The sequence below is a fragment of the Protomyctophum bolini genome (assembly GCF_963924005.1).
Source record: "Protomyctophum bolini genome assembly, chromosome: 4".
Lineage (NCBI taxonomy): Eukaryota > Metazoa > Chordata > Actinopteri > Myctophiformes > Myctophidae > Protomyctophum > Protomyctophum bolini.
Genome location: NC_137865.1, coordinates 30,895,147 through 30,915,086, shown reverse-complemented (window position 1 = coordinate 30,915,086; position 19,940 = coordinate 30,895,147). Strand labels below are relative to the sequence as shown.

Genomic DNA, 19,940 nt, shown 5'->3' with positions numbered 1-19,940 from the left:
CAGAAGCATTATGATATTCCACATGACGGAGGAGCACACACACTTTAGTAGATCACTGAATGTTGCTTTAAATCTATAAGGTCAAAGGTCAGCAGCAGCAGTCCAGAAGACTCTAAAAGCAATTATGGGCTCCAATCATAGGCCCCAATCATAGAGCTATAAGGCCCCAATGTAGTGGTTTTCAACTCGTTTCTTATCAAGGTCCATTATATATTCTGTATTTGAGCCACGGACCACTATGTGATGACATTTAGCCTCTCAGACCGAAAACTTAAAGAATATGTAGTTGTCGTTGAATTCCATGCTGTGTTGATGTGGTACCATGTGATACCAATCCCTGGCTCAAATGCAGAATAAATAATGGGCCTTGATATGAAAAGGGTTGAAAACCACAGACCACTGTTTGTGTCCACTATTCCCTAATCCAGGAGAAGAATAAACCAAAGAAGGGGTTTCCAGGTGGTGCCTAGCTAAATTATAGAGTTGGTAACCAAATGGACCTTTAGATATTTAACTCTTGAGAGCGTAAAATGAAACCAAATGGACCCATTTGGTTTAATTTTACGCTCTCAATAGTTAAATTATACTGCATTTTTACTTAATTTGTCTACACAAGTCTACACAATTAGAGAATGTAGAAGATTTGTTATCTGTTGTCTCTCCTATATGCTACCAACTTCAATTCGACAACGACAACAAAATGGGTCTGAGTCTAAGGCGAAATGTCATCAAATGGTGGTCTGTGGACCGTGGCTCAAATACTAAATAAAAAATGGTACTTGCATGAAAACCACTGTCATAGTGTATGGATCAGCTTCAATGAATCTAATACTGGACAACAGCCCCACCTGGGGGAATTGTCCAGTAAATGATATGGAGCGCATAATGTAGGCCATAGAATCTAGAGTCTGTTGTAGCTGGTCTGTAGACGCACGGCTTGACCCTTCTCGCACACCGTAGATTCGCGGAAGGGAATTAAGCGTGTGTTTATGTTTATGTGTGCGGCTCGGCTCGGCTACAGTATCATGATAATAAGTAAATAACACAATATTCATAATTCGGCTTTGAATCTTATTTCAGCCTAGACATTCGACTATGGAAGATGAATGGGAAGAGGAGGTATGAATATGAATGTGCCCATATATGTATTATATATTTAGCATTAGCATTGGCAATATCTGACTGAATATCTGAATATGTTCATCATCCTCGTTATTTTACATGGCGTTAGCTTACTATAGAACAGTGGTTTTCGACCCTTTTCATATCAAGGCCCATTATTTATTCGGCATTTGAGCCGTACGGACCACCATTTGATGAGATAGCCTCTCGGAACCAAAAATAAAGAATATTTTCTTACAGTTGGATAAGTGCCCACAATTCCATGCTGTATGATCATGTAGGCCTATGTTGTTTGCAGTGGCGCCGTCACGGCAGCAAGAGCAGTAAGGCTATGGACCAAAGCTAAGTGGCACCTGAAACATGACTGTCATACAAGCTTCAAGTGAACTATGGCTAATTGGCACCATGATAAAAAATAACAATTCTTCTACATTGTCTCTAAATGTGTAGACTTCTTGTAAATTAAGTAATGCAGATTTCTTTTTTACAACAACAACTCTTGAGTCCCAGGTCCATTTGGTTTAATTTTACGCTCTCAAGAGTTAAAGATCTACAAGGGTCCATTTGGTTACCAACTCTCCATCATTTAGCTGGGGACCACCTGGAAGTGAACCCCCTCAAGGCCCACTGCATGGTGGTCCCCCGACCACTGGTTGAAAACCCACTGCCATAGCTAAAGATAGCCCAGTTGAATGAACTCCATTCACTGTTTATTGTTGTTGTTTGTTAGGATTCCCATTAGCTTTTGCCATGACAAAATTAAGCTAGTCTTCATGTGGTCCGACACAGACAAACATTTTAACAAAGACATTCCTTACAATAGTTCACAAACAAAAATCACTTTCAACACATTATACTTGATTTGAAATATGTTTCCAGGGGTTACTACAGGATTGTTTGCATAAGGTGTTCTTTTAACAAGATTTTAAAGGTGAATTTTGTATTTGTATTGGTTATGCACTTTGGTAATGAGTTCCAACCTATTACAGCTCTATAGATAATGGAAGATTTGAGAATATTTGTTCTTTGTTCCATGTTCCTCATTCATGTTTCCACACACGTTACTTTCTGCAGGAGCAACTAGTGGTGGTGGAGCTGTCTGGGATAATGAACAATGACCTGTCCAAGTTACGTGGCAGCTGCAAGATACTGGTGAGGATCTGCAGTAAAACATGTCTGATGCAGTTTAAATGCAGTGAACACTGACAGTATAATAACCAGTAAGACGCGCAAACGCGGGAAGCGAACGCAGCTCGTACATATTTGGGTTTTGGACGTATAGCTGCTTTGGGGACTATGGTTATGGCTGAGTCATGGTGACGTATTGATGCAACACACTCCATATTTGGACGTAGCTCTATATATGGGCACAAAGGGGGGACACACACACAGACAGACAGACACACAGACAGACATGATCTGCTAGGTCTCATAGTAAGTGCTCACTGCGTTCACAATAATAATAATAATATCTCAGACTCAAACCTATATAGCGCTTTTCTGAGTACCCAAAGATGCTTTACATGGGGGCAGAGGAATAGCAACAAAATAAAAACAACTTTATTGGAAAATAAATAAACACTAAAAGCTAAGGGATAAAAGCATAAACTGTGAAAAAATAGTTGCAGTATAATTATTCAGTAGCCTATATATGCATGATGAACATATGACAGAATGAACATATTCAGACATGATGAACATATTCAGACATTCACATTCACCATGATGTCAGAATGAACATATTCAGACATTCACCATGACGTCAGAATGAACATATTCAGACATTCACCATGACGTCAGAATTAACATATTCATGCATGATGAACATATTCAGACATTCACATTCACCATCACGTCAGAATGAAGTTCTGAACACTGAATGAGGCTTCTCTTTCTGTTCAAGGACATCGACAGTGAGAGGCCCATGATGCAACTTGGGCAGTGTGTTTTTGTTGGGGACTATGAAGGTATGGTACATTCAACCCAGATTCGGCTCAAACAAGGGATTCAATTCATTCCGCTCCTATGCCACTAAAATGTGGAACGCCCTACCAACAGCCATTAAGACATGTAAATCCCTTGACTCCTTCAAAACCGCTCTCAAAGAGCAGGTCTACGGACGGCTGCCATTCGAAACTGGCCCCTGTAAATTAAGTCTGAGTTCCCCCTGCCCCTTTTTCCCCATACTGTACATTATTTATTATAACAGTAACACATTATACAATTCTATAAAAAACAGGAAATCATCATATAAAGAAAGTAAAAAAGGGATTTTACTTTCTTTATATATGATGATTTCCTGTTTTTTATATAATTGTATATTGGTACGTCTCTAAATGTTCTGATGAATTGAAAATGGTGGACCCTGTTGGAAACAAGTGTGGGGTGTCGTCCACAGTAACAGTTTTTGTATTGACTAGACTCGTTTGAAATGTACCAATTCTACATATCGTGAACAAAATGTTTCAATCAATCAATTCCCTACATAGAGGATTTAACAGTAACACAATAATGCTGAATATTAAGACCACACAGATTCTGCACGTTACTTCTACATAGGAAGGGCACAATAATGGGTTTCAAAACACAGCTGAAACGTAAAGTGGAGGCCGTCAAATCCCGCAATTTCCTTCTTCACATTGCCACAGCAAAGCAAAGAAATTCTAGTATATAACATGTGATTCATCTAGCATGAGGGATATATCCCCCGTGCTAGTTGAATTACCTGGAGATTGCATCTTGATCTTGCACGACTTTTGCATTCTCAAACGACTGAAGGGCAAAAATAAATTGAATTCCTTGGTATAACCCACGTCTTCTGAAGCCAGATAAAAAAAAAACCATAATTGACATTATTTGGTACAAAGTTTCATTGTATGTGTGCATCCAGACCTCATACAGTACATGTAGACATGCAAGTAGAATTTGCATTGCACTGAACCGAGCATGCATTAAAATGATCCCCAAAAAAGTCCCCAAAAAATACAGAAAAAGTTTAAATATGGAGAGATACAAATCATTCAATGTTTCTGCCTGACAGCAGCAGTTATGTTCTTGTACTTTCTCCCACCCTGCTACAGATGTGATGGGTACCTGTGTGCTGTTTGAGGAGGGGCCATCAAAGGGTATGTTTCTTCTTCTAAATGATAATAATAATTAGAACAAACTATTTGTATAGCTTTAACCTTTTTTTTTCTTCACAAAATGCTTTTCATCGGTTCTCAAACATTTTCATGTCAGACTCAGGACTCAGAAAGCCAGACAATTATATATTCTTCAAAAATTCCATGACATTTTTTGAGCTTGCATATGAGCTATTCTAGCTCAAGTACAAAATAGGGTTAAAGTGGCTAAACCACTGGTTTTCAACCCAATCAAGGTCCATTATTTATTTAGCATTTGATCCACAGATCAAAATTTTATGACATTTAGCCTCTCAGACCCAAAACTTTGAATATTTTGTTGTCGTTGCAAAAGATTTTGTCCACAATTCCATGCTGTATTGATGTGGTACCATAGTAGAATAAAAAGGACATAATAGTGCGTCCTTGGCAGTCAAGCGTTGGATTTGATGTGACGTAATATTACGTCCTTGGCAGTCGTGTTAATAATTAGTCAGTGAGGTTATTAGTTTTTGTCTTTTTGTGTGTGTGTGTGTGTGTGTGTGTGTGTGTGTGTGTGTGTGTGTGTGTGTGTGTGTGTGTGTGTGTGTGCGCGCGCGTGTGCGTGCGTGCGCTTGTTTGTGTACTCTCAAAGGGAACAAAAATGGCACCCCAGAGCTCAAGTACAAGTGTCACACGATGAAGAGACTAATGATGCAGCGTACATTCCTCACTGAGAAGAAAGAGTGTGAAAGCAGCACAGGTGGGTGTTTCTCAATCAGGACCCATTTTGATAGATTGATTGAATACTTTATTAACAAGTTGCAAACGGTACAGCAAGCACAACCAGTAAGACGCGCAAACGCGGGAAGCGAACGCAGCTGAGACCCTGCAGATCATGTCTGTCTGTCTGTCTGTGTGTCTGTCCCGCTGTTACTGTATATGTGGACCTGGCCCCTTTTGTGCCCATATATGGAGCTGAGTGATTGCTGATGCAACACACTTCATATTTGGACGTATATGGAGCTGAGTGATTGCTGATGCAACACACTCCATATTTGGACGTATAGCGGGACAGACAGACATGATCTGCTAGGTCTCATAGTAAGTGCTCATTGCGTTCGCAAATTACACAACCAATGCTAAAAGGATGACCAAAACAAAGCCTTGAACCCATCCCATTGTGGTCCTATACACTGAACCCATTCTGACCTGAGATCAGATTCTAAAAATGTCTTCTACGTCCTGACAGTTTTCTGAAAAAGCTATGTTTCTATGTCAGTCGTTCTTCGGTTTTTCAGAAATAGCAGACCTACAAGCTCTTAGCGCGCCACTCGGTGGCACGCTATGAGCTTGTAGATCTGCTATTTTTCAATAGCTAAAGCATAACATAATGCAAACCAAAAGGGGTTCCCGCCCAGAATGGGTTAAAAAAATATACACAAAAGCCAAAGCCTGGCGAAAACCAAAAGGGGTTCCCGCCCAGAATGGGTTAAAAAATATACACAAAAGCCAAAGCCTGGCGATGCATGGGTCTGCAGCACGCATCTGTCTGTAAATGGTGCATTTATATAGCGATTTGACCCAAAGCGCTGCACATAGATTGTGCATTACATTCACCCATTCATTCATACAGCGATGACGGAGGAAACCATGCAAGGCACTAACCTGCACATCAAATCCTGCTCAAGCTAACTTCGACACTAACTCTGGGGGAGCCCGGGGTCAAACTGGGAACTTCACGGTTGCCATCCGGCCGCTCTAGGGCGGGTTCGGAAATGCGCCCTGAACGCACTGGTGTGCTCTCTTGTGGTTCGTTTATTCAGTGCACTCAGTGCGTTCTAAAATCCAGTGCGCTGCGCACCGGGTGTGCCGAGTGCACGCACTGAGCAGCCCTACCCTGAGGGTAGGGTTGCTCAGTGTGAATGGTGTGAATCATTCATAAATAAGGCACACTGAACGCACTCTGTGACGTCACCGCCCACCACACTCAACAAACTGACCACATTCCCGGTGCGCATAGCCCGTAGTTTTGTTCGATTTTTTTAAGATGTAATTGGATTACATTTATTTCAATACACTGTGAATGTCTGAATTATTTATGAAGTCTAGCAAAATGTCCATGACTTATTAAACTTTAGCAATGGGAAAAGTTTAGCAATGGGAAAAGTATGGCAAAATATGGCTTAAGCTGTGATTAGACTGAGAGATTGATGGTGGCTGGCGCTATGGTCCTTTTTAACACCCCAGCGGCAAAAACGGAGGTCTCCCTATCAAATAATCCTGCTCCGCGCCCAGGACGGAGATTAATCAAAAGTTCTGTCTTTAATTATATAACGGAGCGCACTGGTCTACATGCTGGTAGTGTCGATTGAGCAACATTCAATGTCATTTCCGGTTGGGACGTTATCCAAAGTGGTCCCCCTCCATTTTAGTGGATGGGAGGAAAAATCTTCAAACATGAATAACACGTTAGAAGTAATCATACTTCCCGTTGTTGTCGATCCCCTCGGGGGTGTTTTGGCTACATCTAGCTACTTCCAAAATGGTGTGGAGCAACCTTGAAATATGCAGCTGCAAATCGCTGTAATGGTTCCAAATCCACCCGGGCGTTCGGGGTGTTAATGGAGGAGTACTCCGTTTGGTCCCAAGTGAAAACCAGTTGATCATTTCTGGTCAAAGTATAACACCTGTTCCTATCACAATTTAGAATTGAGACATTTAGGCGACTTACGAAGTGCAAGATCAGAGTAAAGGAACTCTTACTCTAGTCACTCAACACCAGAGTAAGCAGTTAGAAAACGGTGCCAAAGAAAACAATTAAAGTAACGGGTAAACATCAAACCTAGCATATGTCCAAAGTAGTCCTTCCCTACCTGGGGATGCACACCCAAACTAAATTATGTGCAGACTTGAGACCGAACTCATGTTCTCTGCTACAGACTAGACTTCTCAGAGGTGAATGGTCCAGATTGATATAGACAGTATGACAGTGAAAGGAACGGCGCTATTTGGCAAGTTAGTTTTATCTGTCAAAGCATACAATATGGAAAACAATCCTGTCGGGAACCATTGATCATTATGCACATGAGCCTATGGGATCTGTAGTGGCAGTTGCAGTCACTCCCATAGTTGCAGGTACAACGGGGCACGGTGGCATAGTCGGTAGCGCTGTCACAGATAGAAGGTCCTGAGTTCTCTCCTCCGCGTCATCAGCGCTCATACCCTAGATGGGGTATGGGAAAGGGCCTTTCTGTGTGTAGTTTGCATGTTCTCCCTGTGTCCCTTAGGGTAGGTATCCTCACAAAAAAACATGCAGCAATCCTGGTCTCTATACTTAGGAACTGGAATTACGTGTTCCTTCCACACACACTACATCCTACCGGGAACCCCCCCCCGATAAGAACATTGAAGGAAGCATGAGCTGAGTTTCAGCGTTGTCCCCAGGTTGATATTTTATTGTCAAAATGTAACTGTCAAAGTACTCATACATGGATTTCTTTGTGTTGCGCCTGCAGGAAATGGTCAGAGCTCTGAACAACAAGATATTGCCTCCCACCCCTGCCCGGCCTCCACCAGTGATAGCACGCAGGACATGGCAGAGCAGATGGAGGAAACAGACAGGGCGGAGAGGATAGAGGGTTGATGTTGGAGAAATGGCAGCTGTGCTGACATCATTAATCGCTTTGCGAATTATCAGAGATAATAGTGTTTGTGAGGTTATGAGGCACTCACTCAATTCCCTGCTACAGACTGCTGAGATGGACGGTCCAGATGGATTTAGACAGTATGGCAGTGAAAGAAGTCAGTTAAACTGTCAGCAGTGATTCTCAACTATTTTAATTTCAAGGACCCCCACAGTTTGGTTCCATTTTTACACTCTCCGAGTTACAGACCCATAAGGGTCCATTTGGTTCCTAAATATCTGTCATTTAGCTGGGGACCCCCTGGAACCCCCCTGTGGACCCCACATTGAGAATGAGAACCACTGACATTGTTCTCAAAGTGACATACTGTACAGTATATGAACAAAAGTCAGTGGACAGTCTGAACACACCCTTTCTAATTATTGTTCCTAATTACCGCCCTGTGTTCCAGTGAATGGCAATAAGTGGATGCCCTTTCTAATTAGTTTTTCTAATTAACACCCTTTGTTCCAGTAAATGAAAATCTTAATACTACAGCAACAATCGTGTGCTTCCAATTTTATGGCGACAGTTTGCGGAAGGCCATTTTCAGAATGACACTCCCCATGTTCTAGAAATGGGTTGTTGTGATGAGTGAGAAAGAATTTGACTGGCCTGTACAGAGCCCTGACTGGCCTGTACAGAGCCCTGACTGGCCTGTACAGAGCCCTGACTGGCCTGTACAGAGCCCTGACTTGAACAGCCAAACACACATTTGGAACGCCAAATGCCAGCCAACTTGAAGTCACTCTTATCCCTTTGTACCTGAATGGAAGCAAATTGCAGCATCAATGTTGTAGCTAGTGAAAAGCCATCCCATAATAGTGGAGAATGTTATATTTTAAAATAGCCATTGGGGGACAAACTCAATTTCAATGGCCGTGGTTTGCTTTCGGACTGTTAAAACGAGATTAGACAGATAGACATGCCTGAATGCGCTATATATCTATATATATATATATTTCTTTCTCTCCCTCTCTTCAGTTTAGACATTGACAGTTCTCCCATTTGTAAGCCCTTTCTATAAACAGCTTTTTGTCCCCGCCCGTCTCAATATTTGCCATTGACAATGAACGGAGAAATGACGTCAGAATTCCGCTAAATATGACGTAAATTAAACAATAAACGCCATTGACATTGAAGGGAACATTTGTAAACAAGAAAATCAGCCAACCAATCACAGGCAACAGGAATTCTGATTGGCCAGTATGAGATGATGCAGGATTATGTATGATGATAAGAGCTGAATATGACATTAATGAAACATCAAAACATTAAATGCCATTGACATTGAAGGGATGTAAACGAGCAAATCGGCTAACCAATCACATGTTGGTGGGAGTGCTTGACCAATAAGGGACCACCTTATGTACCTTTATGTAGCAAAGTTTGCTAACATAAATTGATGTACGATGACGAGCGCCCCTCATTTCACACGTGTGATTTTTATAGTCCCTTTCACAACCACGTCTCCTCAGATACATCGCTAGCAGCTTTTCATCTGTCATTGAGTCAGATCTGTCATCAACTAACATGTGGAGGAGCACACTATCCATATCCGCAGGCATCCTCCCCGCTGGTTTCCCAGTCGCAAGCATGGTGCCGATGGTGTTCCTTGGGAGCGCCCAGCCAAGCCGGATGCACCTTGAAGGAATCTAATCAGTCTCCACACAGTGATGAACAAGAACCTTACCTCTGCTGTACCTACAGGTAGATGCCCAGACCTGTGCAGGCCTGTCGAGTTCTTCCTCATTCATCTCAACAAACGGGATTGTCATTCTGAAACGGCCTTCCACAAATTACTGCGTCAAAATCAGCACACAATTGTCTAGTAGAATGTGATTGTATAAGATTTAAATTTCACAAGAACAAAAGGTCACTAATTGCAGACACTAATTAAAAGTGTGTCCACTTTAGTCATACAGTGTAATTCAGATCTGATCTGGGAATGGAAAGGCAGAAATGGATTTATGATAAGAGCGCTTGTCCATGACTCATTCCTTAGGGATCCTACCAAATGTTTTATTTTCCACAGCAGCTACACATGACATTGCCATGTTGCCTCTGTTAACTTGCCAACCTGAGTTCCATTGTTTTGCTTTCCAAGCTGGAAAGCTGAGAAATCACAAAGAATGTTTATAGCTTTTGATAATGTCTTGCAGTTGGAGTTGAGACAGAATCACCACCACAGCATCTGCTACTATTACTCAGTCCCCAACATTATCTTGCATCTTATCTTGTCCTACATTCCACAATAATGTGCTGTTCATGTCAGATTTGTTGTGACATGAATTTGGAGAGGTTGCTTTCTGCTGGAACATTTTGTCAGGCAATGTACATTGTTATGTTTTTAAAGTGAAATTACTTGACTACAACTGCTTTGTATGATGTATGAAGTTGAGGTGTGGATCAAAGATAGGTGTACAATTAACATATCAATACCAAATTAAAATTATTACTTGTCAACCATTTCAGGCAGGAGAATAATTTCAGCTTTCTCCCTTGCACACAGAAAAGGAGATGTACCGTATAGCATCCCCAAGCACAACTCATGGAGAGATGAATATTTCATGTTCATCCTACCAGTTGGCCAATATAGTACCTCTACACATTTACACATTTACTTAGTTTATTTTTCATGTATTACATTAAATTAATTAATTGTTAGCTTGTGTATTTTGCGTCACATAGGGTGGGCCAAAAAAGGTGTCTATAAATGTGCCTGAATAACATAACAGTTCTATATTAACTATACTTATGTCTATCACTCCTTTTCATGGAGCATAGGCCGTTGACTACAGTTCGACAGAGTCCTCTAACCTGGGCCTTCTTTTCCAGCTGTTTCCATGTCAGTCCACACTGCTTGATGTCAGTCTCAAGGTCCCTGCACCAGGTGTTCTTCGGCCTCCCTCTCTTTCTTGTGCCTTGTGGGTATGTTAACTGTACTATATGTAAATACATTGAAGACGGGAAAATTTGCCCAGATCATAGCCAGGGGCTATAATCTGAGGCATCTATTTTTTTCATTGCGACCGTAGGTTGCATTTATGATGAAAACCTGCATCTCCCGTCAGTTAGTCACGCCTCCATATATTGTCACGCCCTTTTACATGAAGAGTAACCAACTATATCCATGGAAACCACATCACGCACAGTGTGTCTGTGATGTCATCGTGACGTGTTCTGATAATTGGTCTATATACAAATAAGACTGACGTGACATAGAGCAAACAGGCCTTTGGATTGGATCATCAAAGGAAGTGGACAATATGGCCCCGGAAACAAAGCCTGTACACTCGAAAACTGCCAAGAAAGAAGACATTGCAAATAATAATGATAAGAGTAAAGGAAGTGGTGAAGACCAGAAGAGCTACTCAGAGGATCAGCGCCTGGGCGTCCTGAGGATAAAGAACTGCAGAGACTTCTACGAGGTCCTTGGTGTTTCCAAGGACGCCAGTGATGAAGACCTAAAGAAGGCGTACAGAAATTTGGCGCTGAAGTTTCACCCTGACAAGAACTTCGCACCGGGAGCAACCGATGCATTCAAAGCAATAGGGAATGCATATGCTGTGCTGAGCAACGCTGACAAGCGGCAGCAGTATGACCAACGTGGGCATCAGTCTCCAGCCTCGATGGGCGCGTCGTCGTCATCCCACCACCATGGTGGTGTCTATGCACGCCACCACCATGGTGGTGTCTATGCACGCCACCACCATGGTGGTGTCTATGCACGCCACCACCATGGTGGTGCCTGTCGTGTCTCCTGACATCACACCTCCATATATGATCACGCATCGTGACATCACGCCTCGTGACACATCACGCCACCATACAGTATATGGCTATCTCAATATATGAAGATTACGACACTGACCTCATCCAACCCTGGATAACCATACTGGAATGATGATCTGATCTTCATACTGGATCATCACCTAGATCTGCATATATGGAGCCGGCTAGCAACTCTACATCTGACCTCAAACCCTTAGATCTCTTCCATATGTTGATCTGACCCCATCAAACCCTGTACACCCGACCCGGAACGCTCCATATATGGCCAGTACAGAATTCATTCCATATGTTGATCTGACACCCATGCCAAAGCACCAGTACTCGTCCAGCAGCCTGGGCGTCTTACTGGTATATGTACTATGATGCTATAATTATAGGAGTAGGCTCGCATTGGGCTGAAACCTTGCCCATATTTGGAGTCATACATCATAGCTTCATTATAGATGATGACTGCAAACATCAACTCCAACATCGTCATAGTCATGCCATTATTAGACCCTGTCTTGTCCACCTCGAGGGAGGTTAGTGTAAACAACATACATTTTACACCAGTAAGACGCGCAAACGCGGGAAGCGAACGCAGCTCATACATATTTGGGTTTTTTTAAGATTTTTTTTAAAGTTTTTTTTTTTTTAAGTTAAGTTATTTTTAAGTTAAGTTTTTAACTTAGCCATAACCATATAAGGAGTCCCCAAAGCAGCTATACGTCCAAATATGGAGTGTGTTGCATCAATCACAAACAAATCACTCAGCTCCATATATGGGCACAAAGGGGGGGGGACACGGACACACAGACAGACATGATCTGCTAGGTCTCATAGTAAGTGCTCATTGCGTTCGCAATGAAGAGTAACCAAATATATCCATGGAAACCACATCACGCACACAGTATGTCTGTGATGTCATCGTGATGTGTTCTGATAATGGGTCTATATACAAATAAGACTGACGTGACATAGAGCAAACAGGCCTTTGGATTGGATCATCAAAGGAAGTGGACAATATGGCCCCGGAAACGAAGCCTGTACACTCGAAAACTGCCAAGAAAGAAGACATTGCAAATAATAATGATAAGAGTAAAGGAAGTGGTGAAGACCAGAAGAGCTACTCAGAGGATCAGCGCCTGGGCGTCCTGAGGATAAAGAACTGCAGAGACTTCTACGAGGTCCTTGGTGTTTCCAAGGACGCCAGTGATGAAGACCTAAAGAAGGCGTACAGAAATTTGGCGCTGAAGTTTCACCCTGACAAGAACTTCGCACCGGGAGCGACCGATGCATTCAAAGCAATAGGGAATGCATATGCCGTGCTGAGCAACGCTGACAAGCGGCAGCAGTATGACCAATCTATGACCAAATCTCCAGCCTCGATGGGCACGTCGTCGTCCCACCACCATGGTGGTGTCTATGCACGCCACAACCGCTTCGAGGCAAACATTTCTCCTGAAGAGCTGTTCAATATCTTCTTTGGAGGACGGTTTCCCACAGATAACATCAGCGTCTACACCAACAGAGCATCCTACTATCAGTATCAGACCAACCGGCAACATGCGGCACACGAGAATAGAAACCACGGCCGCAGCACCTTCATGGCACTTGTGCTGCTCCTTTACATGATGGTGTTGCTCTTCATGGCGATGATGGATACCAATCCACCCTACAGTCTCTCACCGGCCATGGGGCTGGTGTCCAGGGCGACGCAGCACAGGGGCGTGCCATACTACGTGGATAAGGATTTCCAGAAGGAGTACCATGGGGCAGCGCTGGATGATCTGGAGAAGACCATTGAAAGTGACTACATAAAACACCTGCAAAACAACTGCTGGAAGGAAATGCAACACAAGTCGGTCTTGGCGAACCGTGCACAGCTCTACCGAGATGAGGTGTTGAAGCAGAAAGCCGAGACGATGAGGTTGTACAATTGCGAAAAACTCAACCACTATTTTGGGCAACAGAAAGCCAAATGAGCTATCCGAGTGGAGGAAGGAGACACCCAGGGCCTTCGGGTCACTTTGACCTGACTCATGTTAAATAGCTGGCCATTTTTGCGGACAGAGCTGGTGGAATCAATGTGCCTTCTCTCCTTGTGAACTTATGTAATGAAAGGGGTGGCAATGTATTTCAGGCCTATAGATAGTCTGCCCCCTTTATTCCGAATGATATTTTATGGAACCTGCACTTCATTGGTTTGACAGGGAACATAACAGAATTCACCCCTATCTGTCCAATGATATTGCTTCTAACTTAATTGCAAAATATAAAAATGAATGAAGATTAATGGGAAGGGTTGGCTTCATGTGGATCTCAGACTTCATGTGGCCAGCTCGTGATGTCGGTTGTCTATGACAGTGGTTCTCAATTAGCCTGGGTAAACCCCTCCCCCCTCGTCAGATTTTCATTCTGCCAGAATGAAATGTTGTCCAGCAGGGGGAGTGGGTTTACCCAGGCTAGTTCTCAATGACAGTGGTTCTCAAACCTTTTCATGTCAAGGACCCTCAAATTGACACTTATTAGACCCCCATTTGAAGAGATATGCCAGGGACCCCACAAGAGAAGATATTTTATAGCTCCAGCTGTTATTGTCAATCATTTTCATTTCAAGCGCCCCTCCCCCCAGTTTGATAAGCTTTAGGCTTTGATACAATCCGGTCGTTTTCCACATGGTATTTCGGAAAAGCGTGCTCACCCCTTAGGCTATGATACAGTTGGTCTGCTTGGTCTGACATACAGTATCAATAGCAAATTAAGAGGTGTTCAGTTCGTGAAGCGAGCTGCAAAATTAAAGGATGTTTAGTGACAAAGGCTGAAGACACACAACAGGTTCAGATGGCATCACCCATTGCCCCTGTATTGATGGGGCAGCGGTGGTCAGAGAGCAGGTCAGTTGTGCCCTTGGTACTTGACCGCAACTCCTCCAGTAGAGCTGATTTCTTTGTCCTTAGTCATGATCGCCTCCTTTTGCTGGGCTAGTTTCTCATGAGCATTACCACACAGCCTCATATGGAGCAAAGGAAATGCGATTTGTGTAAAACACAGGACATTTTCAGTTGTTGATATAATCCATAATTGCCTCAAGGTTTATCTAATTGGATGACACAAACACACTAAGATTATACAGAAACACCATCTGTCAGTCAAAATCTTCATTCCTTCATCTCAAAGTGCTGCAAAGAGCAAATGCATAAAATAAAAATCACACCCGTGTGAAGTGAGAGGCGCTCTTATCATCGTGCATCATCATGATGTAAAATAGACACTATGCCTATTTGCTCAGACACTATGCTGTAAAATTCTCCATTCATTGTCAATGGTAATGTTTGTTTAGGACGAAGTTTGCGGACGGTAACTAAAAGCTGGATGTAGGAGGGCCCCTCAAAAACAGAAGAAACATCACATAACTAAAAACATCAATTGTTTAACTGACACAGGCAATTAACCAGTATAAGGCGCTGATATAGCATATTTATTAGGCCTAGTAACAGAAATATGTTTTGATTCAAATTATTATTTTTCGCCTCCTGACCAATTCCTTGAGGTAGGAATTAAGGAGTGGTTTCTGTGGATGGATGCATTGATGAGTTAGCAGGGATATCTTGTATTTGGTCCGGGATGAGACGGGGAGGGGAGTGAGTGGAGGATGGGTGTGAGGTGCTCGTATTTACGCACTCTCATCAGGATCCTGGCAGCGCTGTTCTGGATGTATTGGAGCCTTTGAAGGCTCTTATTAGGGATCCCGATGAGAAGTGCATTACAGTATCCTGGAGGAGGCGTGGACTAGCTTTTCAGCATCAGGCAGAGTGAGGATGGAGTTTGGCTAAGTTCTTGAGGTGGAAGAGAATGATTTTTTTTTGGCCACAGTGTTATGCATATACTTGAAATGACATAAAAGAAGGTAATGCTGCTGATTTGCCATAGATATATACCGGTGCACCCACCGTAGGTAGAATTAACTGCAAATTGGACTTTATGATTTACTTCAAATGAAGGTTTGCTTCAGGGCAACCACACTAATAATAATAATACATACATACAATTTATATAGCGCTTTTCAAGGTACTCAAAGTCACAGAACAGAAAAATAAAACCACTTTTATTAGAAAAATAAACTAGTTAAGGTTAAAAACTAGAACCATGCATCAAGACTTTTCAGGTCACCTGGGACTATAGCCTGGCTATGGCCATACAGGTCTGATATCTGGACCTATATAGTCACAACTTAACATGGAGAAGCAGCTTTCAGTCTGTTTCAATCTGCTACAACTTTATTTTTTATAATTTTGTGTAATTGTCTTATTTTTCTTTCTCTTTTGTATTCAAATGTCCTTTTATATAATGTGTTTATTAAACCATCCAGACTTCACAGGTCATCATGGGGCAGGTCTTCTCCGCTCCCTCCATTGGCTCCCGGGCGCTGCCCTCACAGAATACAAAACTCTGATGCTGGCATTCAAAGCAACCAAAGGTATGGCTCCCACATACTATCTTACAAGTAGCCTATGAACGAACCCTACAAACCCTCACGCTCACTCAGATCATCCAACGCAGGGAAGCTGGAAGTACCTTCACTAAAAACGCCAGGACAGCGCTCCACACGCCCCAAACTCTTCTCCCTTCTGGCTCCAAAACTATGGAATGCACTTCCCATCCCCCCCCCCCCCTTTTTTTGCTGTATTTTTAACCTTATTGTATGCCTGTATGAGCTGTGGGACCATCTGAATTTCCCCTCTGGGATCAATAAAGTATCTATCTATCTATCTATCTATCTGTATCTACCTACCTAGTACCTACCTACCTATACCACCATGGTCGATTTTTGCTAAGCACATTTTGTGATCTAAACAATATATTTCCGCTTAGTAAGCCTGATCCGTCTGGCATACATTTTTCAAATAAAAATAAAGAACATGGAAGATATCCAAAAATGTGCAATTTTCTCTTTAGGCCAAGGTGAAGGCTGTTCAGAAAAAATGCATTGTCAAGGGACTGGGACATGAAATGCACTGTCTGGCGAATAGCCCAGGATTATAATGCTTAATCGATGGATGCACAATGCTTTCCCTGCCCAGATCTCTTTCAAACGCTGTCATACGAGCATGCACTGTTGACTTTGCCAGAGTCAGAGTCTCTCCAGACACCTCTCGTTGATGCATGCAGGACTCAGGAGAACACCATCCTCATGATTCTTACAGTAGTCTCTGAGTCTATGTTCTACTGTGCAGGATATTATGGTAACTTAATATGAATACTGAAATGAATTAATTAATAAATACAGTTAACAGCATTATCATTTCACTGTAGAAATACAAGAAGAGTTATGACGTTTTTTACTGACATGGCACTGGAACATGAAGCAAACATGTACTATGCATCTGGAATGGCCAGCAGCTGTGGTTTGTGTCTAGTAACTAATATATCGTCCTGTCCCCAAACAACACCCAACTCGTTTGGATTTGCACTAAGCCTTCTACAAAAGATATCTGAGGCTAATGGCTAAATGAAAGCTGGCTTATATTTGTAACTCTGAGAGATATTGAACCAAATGGAGCCTTACTGGTCCATTTGGTTCCATAGTAATCTCAGCAAGGCAGATGGCTTCTTGGTTAGAGTGGGTGACAATATTATCACACAAAAAGATGAAATTACCTACCTAGGTTCCATCCTGGAGGCAAATCTTTCCAGTGATAAAATGGCCACCAACGTAATCAAAAAAGTCAACCAAAGAACAAGATTCCTATATAGGATCTCCTCACTGGTCAACAAAAACACCTTGGAGACCCTAACAGGAGCCCTCGTACAAGGTTTCTTCGACTATGCAAGCACCTCCTGGTACCACAGCACCTCTAAGGCCCTTAAAACAAGTCTCCAGACTTCCCAAAACAAACTGGTCAGGCTATTGGCCTGACCAGAGCTTAGCCTCCCCAAACCCAACTCACCCCTGCCCACTTTGACAGGCTGGAATGGCTTAGGGTTGACGACAGAGTACAGCATCTTGCTATGGGTCTGGTCCACAAGATTTGCTACACACCACCAAGATATGCATGTACCTGTCTAAATACTTCCTTAATGTCAACGAAGTCCACACCCACAACACCAGAGGGAGTTCAACAAACCATGTGCAACCCAGATTCGGCACAAACAAGGGACTAAATTCATTCCGATCCTATATGCCACCAAAATGTGGAACGCCCTACCAACAGTCATTAAGACATGCGAATCCCTTGACTCCTTCAAAACTGCTCTCAAAGGGCACCTACGGACGTCGGACGGCTGCAATTTGAAACTGGCCCCCGTAAAATCTGAATCCCCCACCCACCCCTTTTCCCTCTCATTGTATTTTTTCATTGTTTATTTTCCCTTTTTACCTCTATATGATGATTTCCTGTCTTGACTATATAGTTGTGTATATTCGTATACGTGTCTTAATGTTTTGATGAATTGAAAATGGTCGGCCCTATTGTAAACAAGTGTAATGCTTTATGGTGTCGTCCACTCACAGTTTCTTTTATTGAGTTGTACTTGAAATGTACTTTAATTCTGCAAACTGTTAATAAATCAATCAAAAATTCATACAGTACACTCTCAGACTTAAAATAGCACTGGCAAATTAATGCTGCATATATTTTATGTTTCTGCAGACAAAACAATGCCCCCTGAATTAACTTACTATTGGGAGAAGATTTCATACATGTAAGTAACACTTAATTTATGAACTCATACATTAATTCGTTTATTAGTCTCCCGTAGCCAGGCAACTATTCCACAATCTCCGAATGCTATATACGTAGAGTCTGGACCTATAGCCCCCATGAGCTGAGTAAAGGAAGCTGCCATTTCCGTTCACGGAAATATATTTGAAAATATCTTTAGAGCTTATTTTTTTATTTCCTTTTCTGCTAAGCAACAAGCTATATATGCTTAGATGTTTTCTATTTATATTAGGATAAATGGGCGCGACTGTAAAGACTAAACGGAAGTGGTGAGGAGGCTCCACCGCTTTATAGTTTACTGCATGACAGCTCTTCCGTTGGCCCATGACTGTATGATGAAGCCTTTGGAAATTGCGACGGCAACAATCTAGTAACGCGATACTATTAGTTTATCAATAATTCATTTCATTAGTTCCTGTTAAGTAATGATCGATCAATTAACCAATGTTAATATATCATTAGTTAAAGGGATACTTCACCCTCAAAATGACTATATTACTCATCCCATGGAGACAATATTTTGATAACCAACAGTGGTTATCAAAATTACAGACACAAAGGAAACACTTTGTGTCTCCATAGGGAACCACTGCATAAATTATATACATTTTAGAACAGTGGATTTGGAACTTTGGTGTTAGAACAAAAACGGAAAACAAAAATAGCAGATATACAAGCTAACAGCGCGTAACAGCGGCCAAATACAAAATAAAGTTTGAGATCCCCTGATTTAGAAGGCATTTTGGAGAATCGGCCACATGCAGGTGTTAATGCATTAAACGTACAGCGGTGGTCTGTAGACATTGTTGTGGGTGGTGGTGGTGGTGGTGTACATATGTGCTGCTGGGGGTCTTGGGTCACAGCAGCAACACAGCGTGGACACACACAGCATGGAACCACCCAGTATGGCCAGAGCGGAGGCTGCCCATCCTAGAAACAGAGCTGTTCCGAAGTCTACCCTACAAAACACACACACACACACACACACACACACACACACACATACACACACACACACACACACACACACACACACACACACACACACACACACACACACAAAATAATACTTCATTAGTCTGTATTAGTATTATTAGGCATACATACTGTAGGCAACTGGCGACCCAGGGGCAGGGGCCACATGTGGCCCCCACCATCAGTTAATGCGGCCCGCAGGTTAATATCAGAATACTGATATTTTATTGTTTTTAGCTGTTACAACAATTCCAAACATGCAAACATGACACGCTTTAATTACTTTGGTCTATATAATTATGTAGCGTAATGACTATTACAATATTATTGTCTTTTTTATGTCCAATTTGTATTTGGTTCATAGTTCAAGTTAACATAAGTAACTAAATGCATTTGATATTAAATAAATAAAAATGTCCAATTCAAAAACAGCACAAAATAATTCAGGATTTCAATTCAAATATAGCAAAAATAACTGATCTACTAGCTATCCAACTACAAATACTTACTTGACTTGTGGATATAAGGGATCCTTGAACTCCTGGACAACTCTAGAG

The 19,940-nt window shown here is 42.1% G+C and overlaps 2 protein-coding genes across 3 annotated transcripts; both read left to right on the top strand.

The window, feature by feature from the left end:
* The first annotated feature begins 970 nt into the window (after positions 1-970).
* Positions 971-8,042, top strand: LOC308314766 (general transcription factor 3C polypeptide 6-like). 2 transcript variants are annotated; one of them, XM_080762442.1, is made up of 7 exons: positions 971-1,119; positions 1,421-1,445; positions 2,197-2,274; positions 3,026-3,089; positions 4,203-4,247; positions 4,879-4,986; positions 7,742-8,042. In XM_080762442.1, exons 1-7 carry the CDS (start codon positions 1,103-1,105, stop codon positions 7,867-7,869), a joined length of 465 nt encoding a protein of 154 aa, XP_080618568.1. In that variant the 5' UTR covers positions 971-1,102; the 3' UTR covers positions 7,870-8,042. The 2 variants fall into 2 exon arrangements, with proteins under 2 accessions (XP_080618568.1, XP_080618569.1); XM_080762443.1 differs by lacking the exon at positions 1,421-1,445.
* Positions 8,043-12,708: 4,666 nt separating this feature from the next.
* Positions 12,709-13,688, top strand: LOC308314545 (dnaJ homolog subfamily C member 18-like; the record flags this gene model as incomplete). Its single annotated transcript, XM_080762175.1, has 1 exon — positions 12,709-13,688. One exon carries the CDS (start codon positions 12,709-12,711, stop codon positions 13,666-13,668), a length of 960 nt encoding a protein of 319 aa, XP_080618301.1. The 3' UTR covers positions 13,669-13,688.
* Positions 13,689-19,940: the final 6,252 nt, after the last annotated feature.

Bases quoted from the DNA above. Each gene is read 5' to 3' on its own strand.
- LOC308314766 (XM_080762442.1), top strand. The intron at 4,248-4,878 runs GTATGTTTCTTC...GTACTCTCAAAG, and splicing joins TGAGGAGGGGCCATCAAAGG to GGAACAAAAATGGCACCCCA. The intron at 4,987-7,741 runs GTGGGTGTTTCT...TTGCGCCTGCAG, and splicing joins AGAGTGTGAAAGCAGCACAG to GAAATGGTCAGAGCTCTGAA.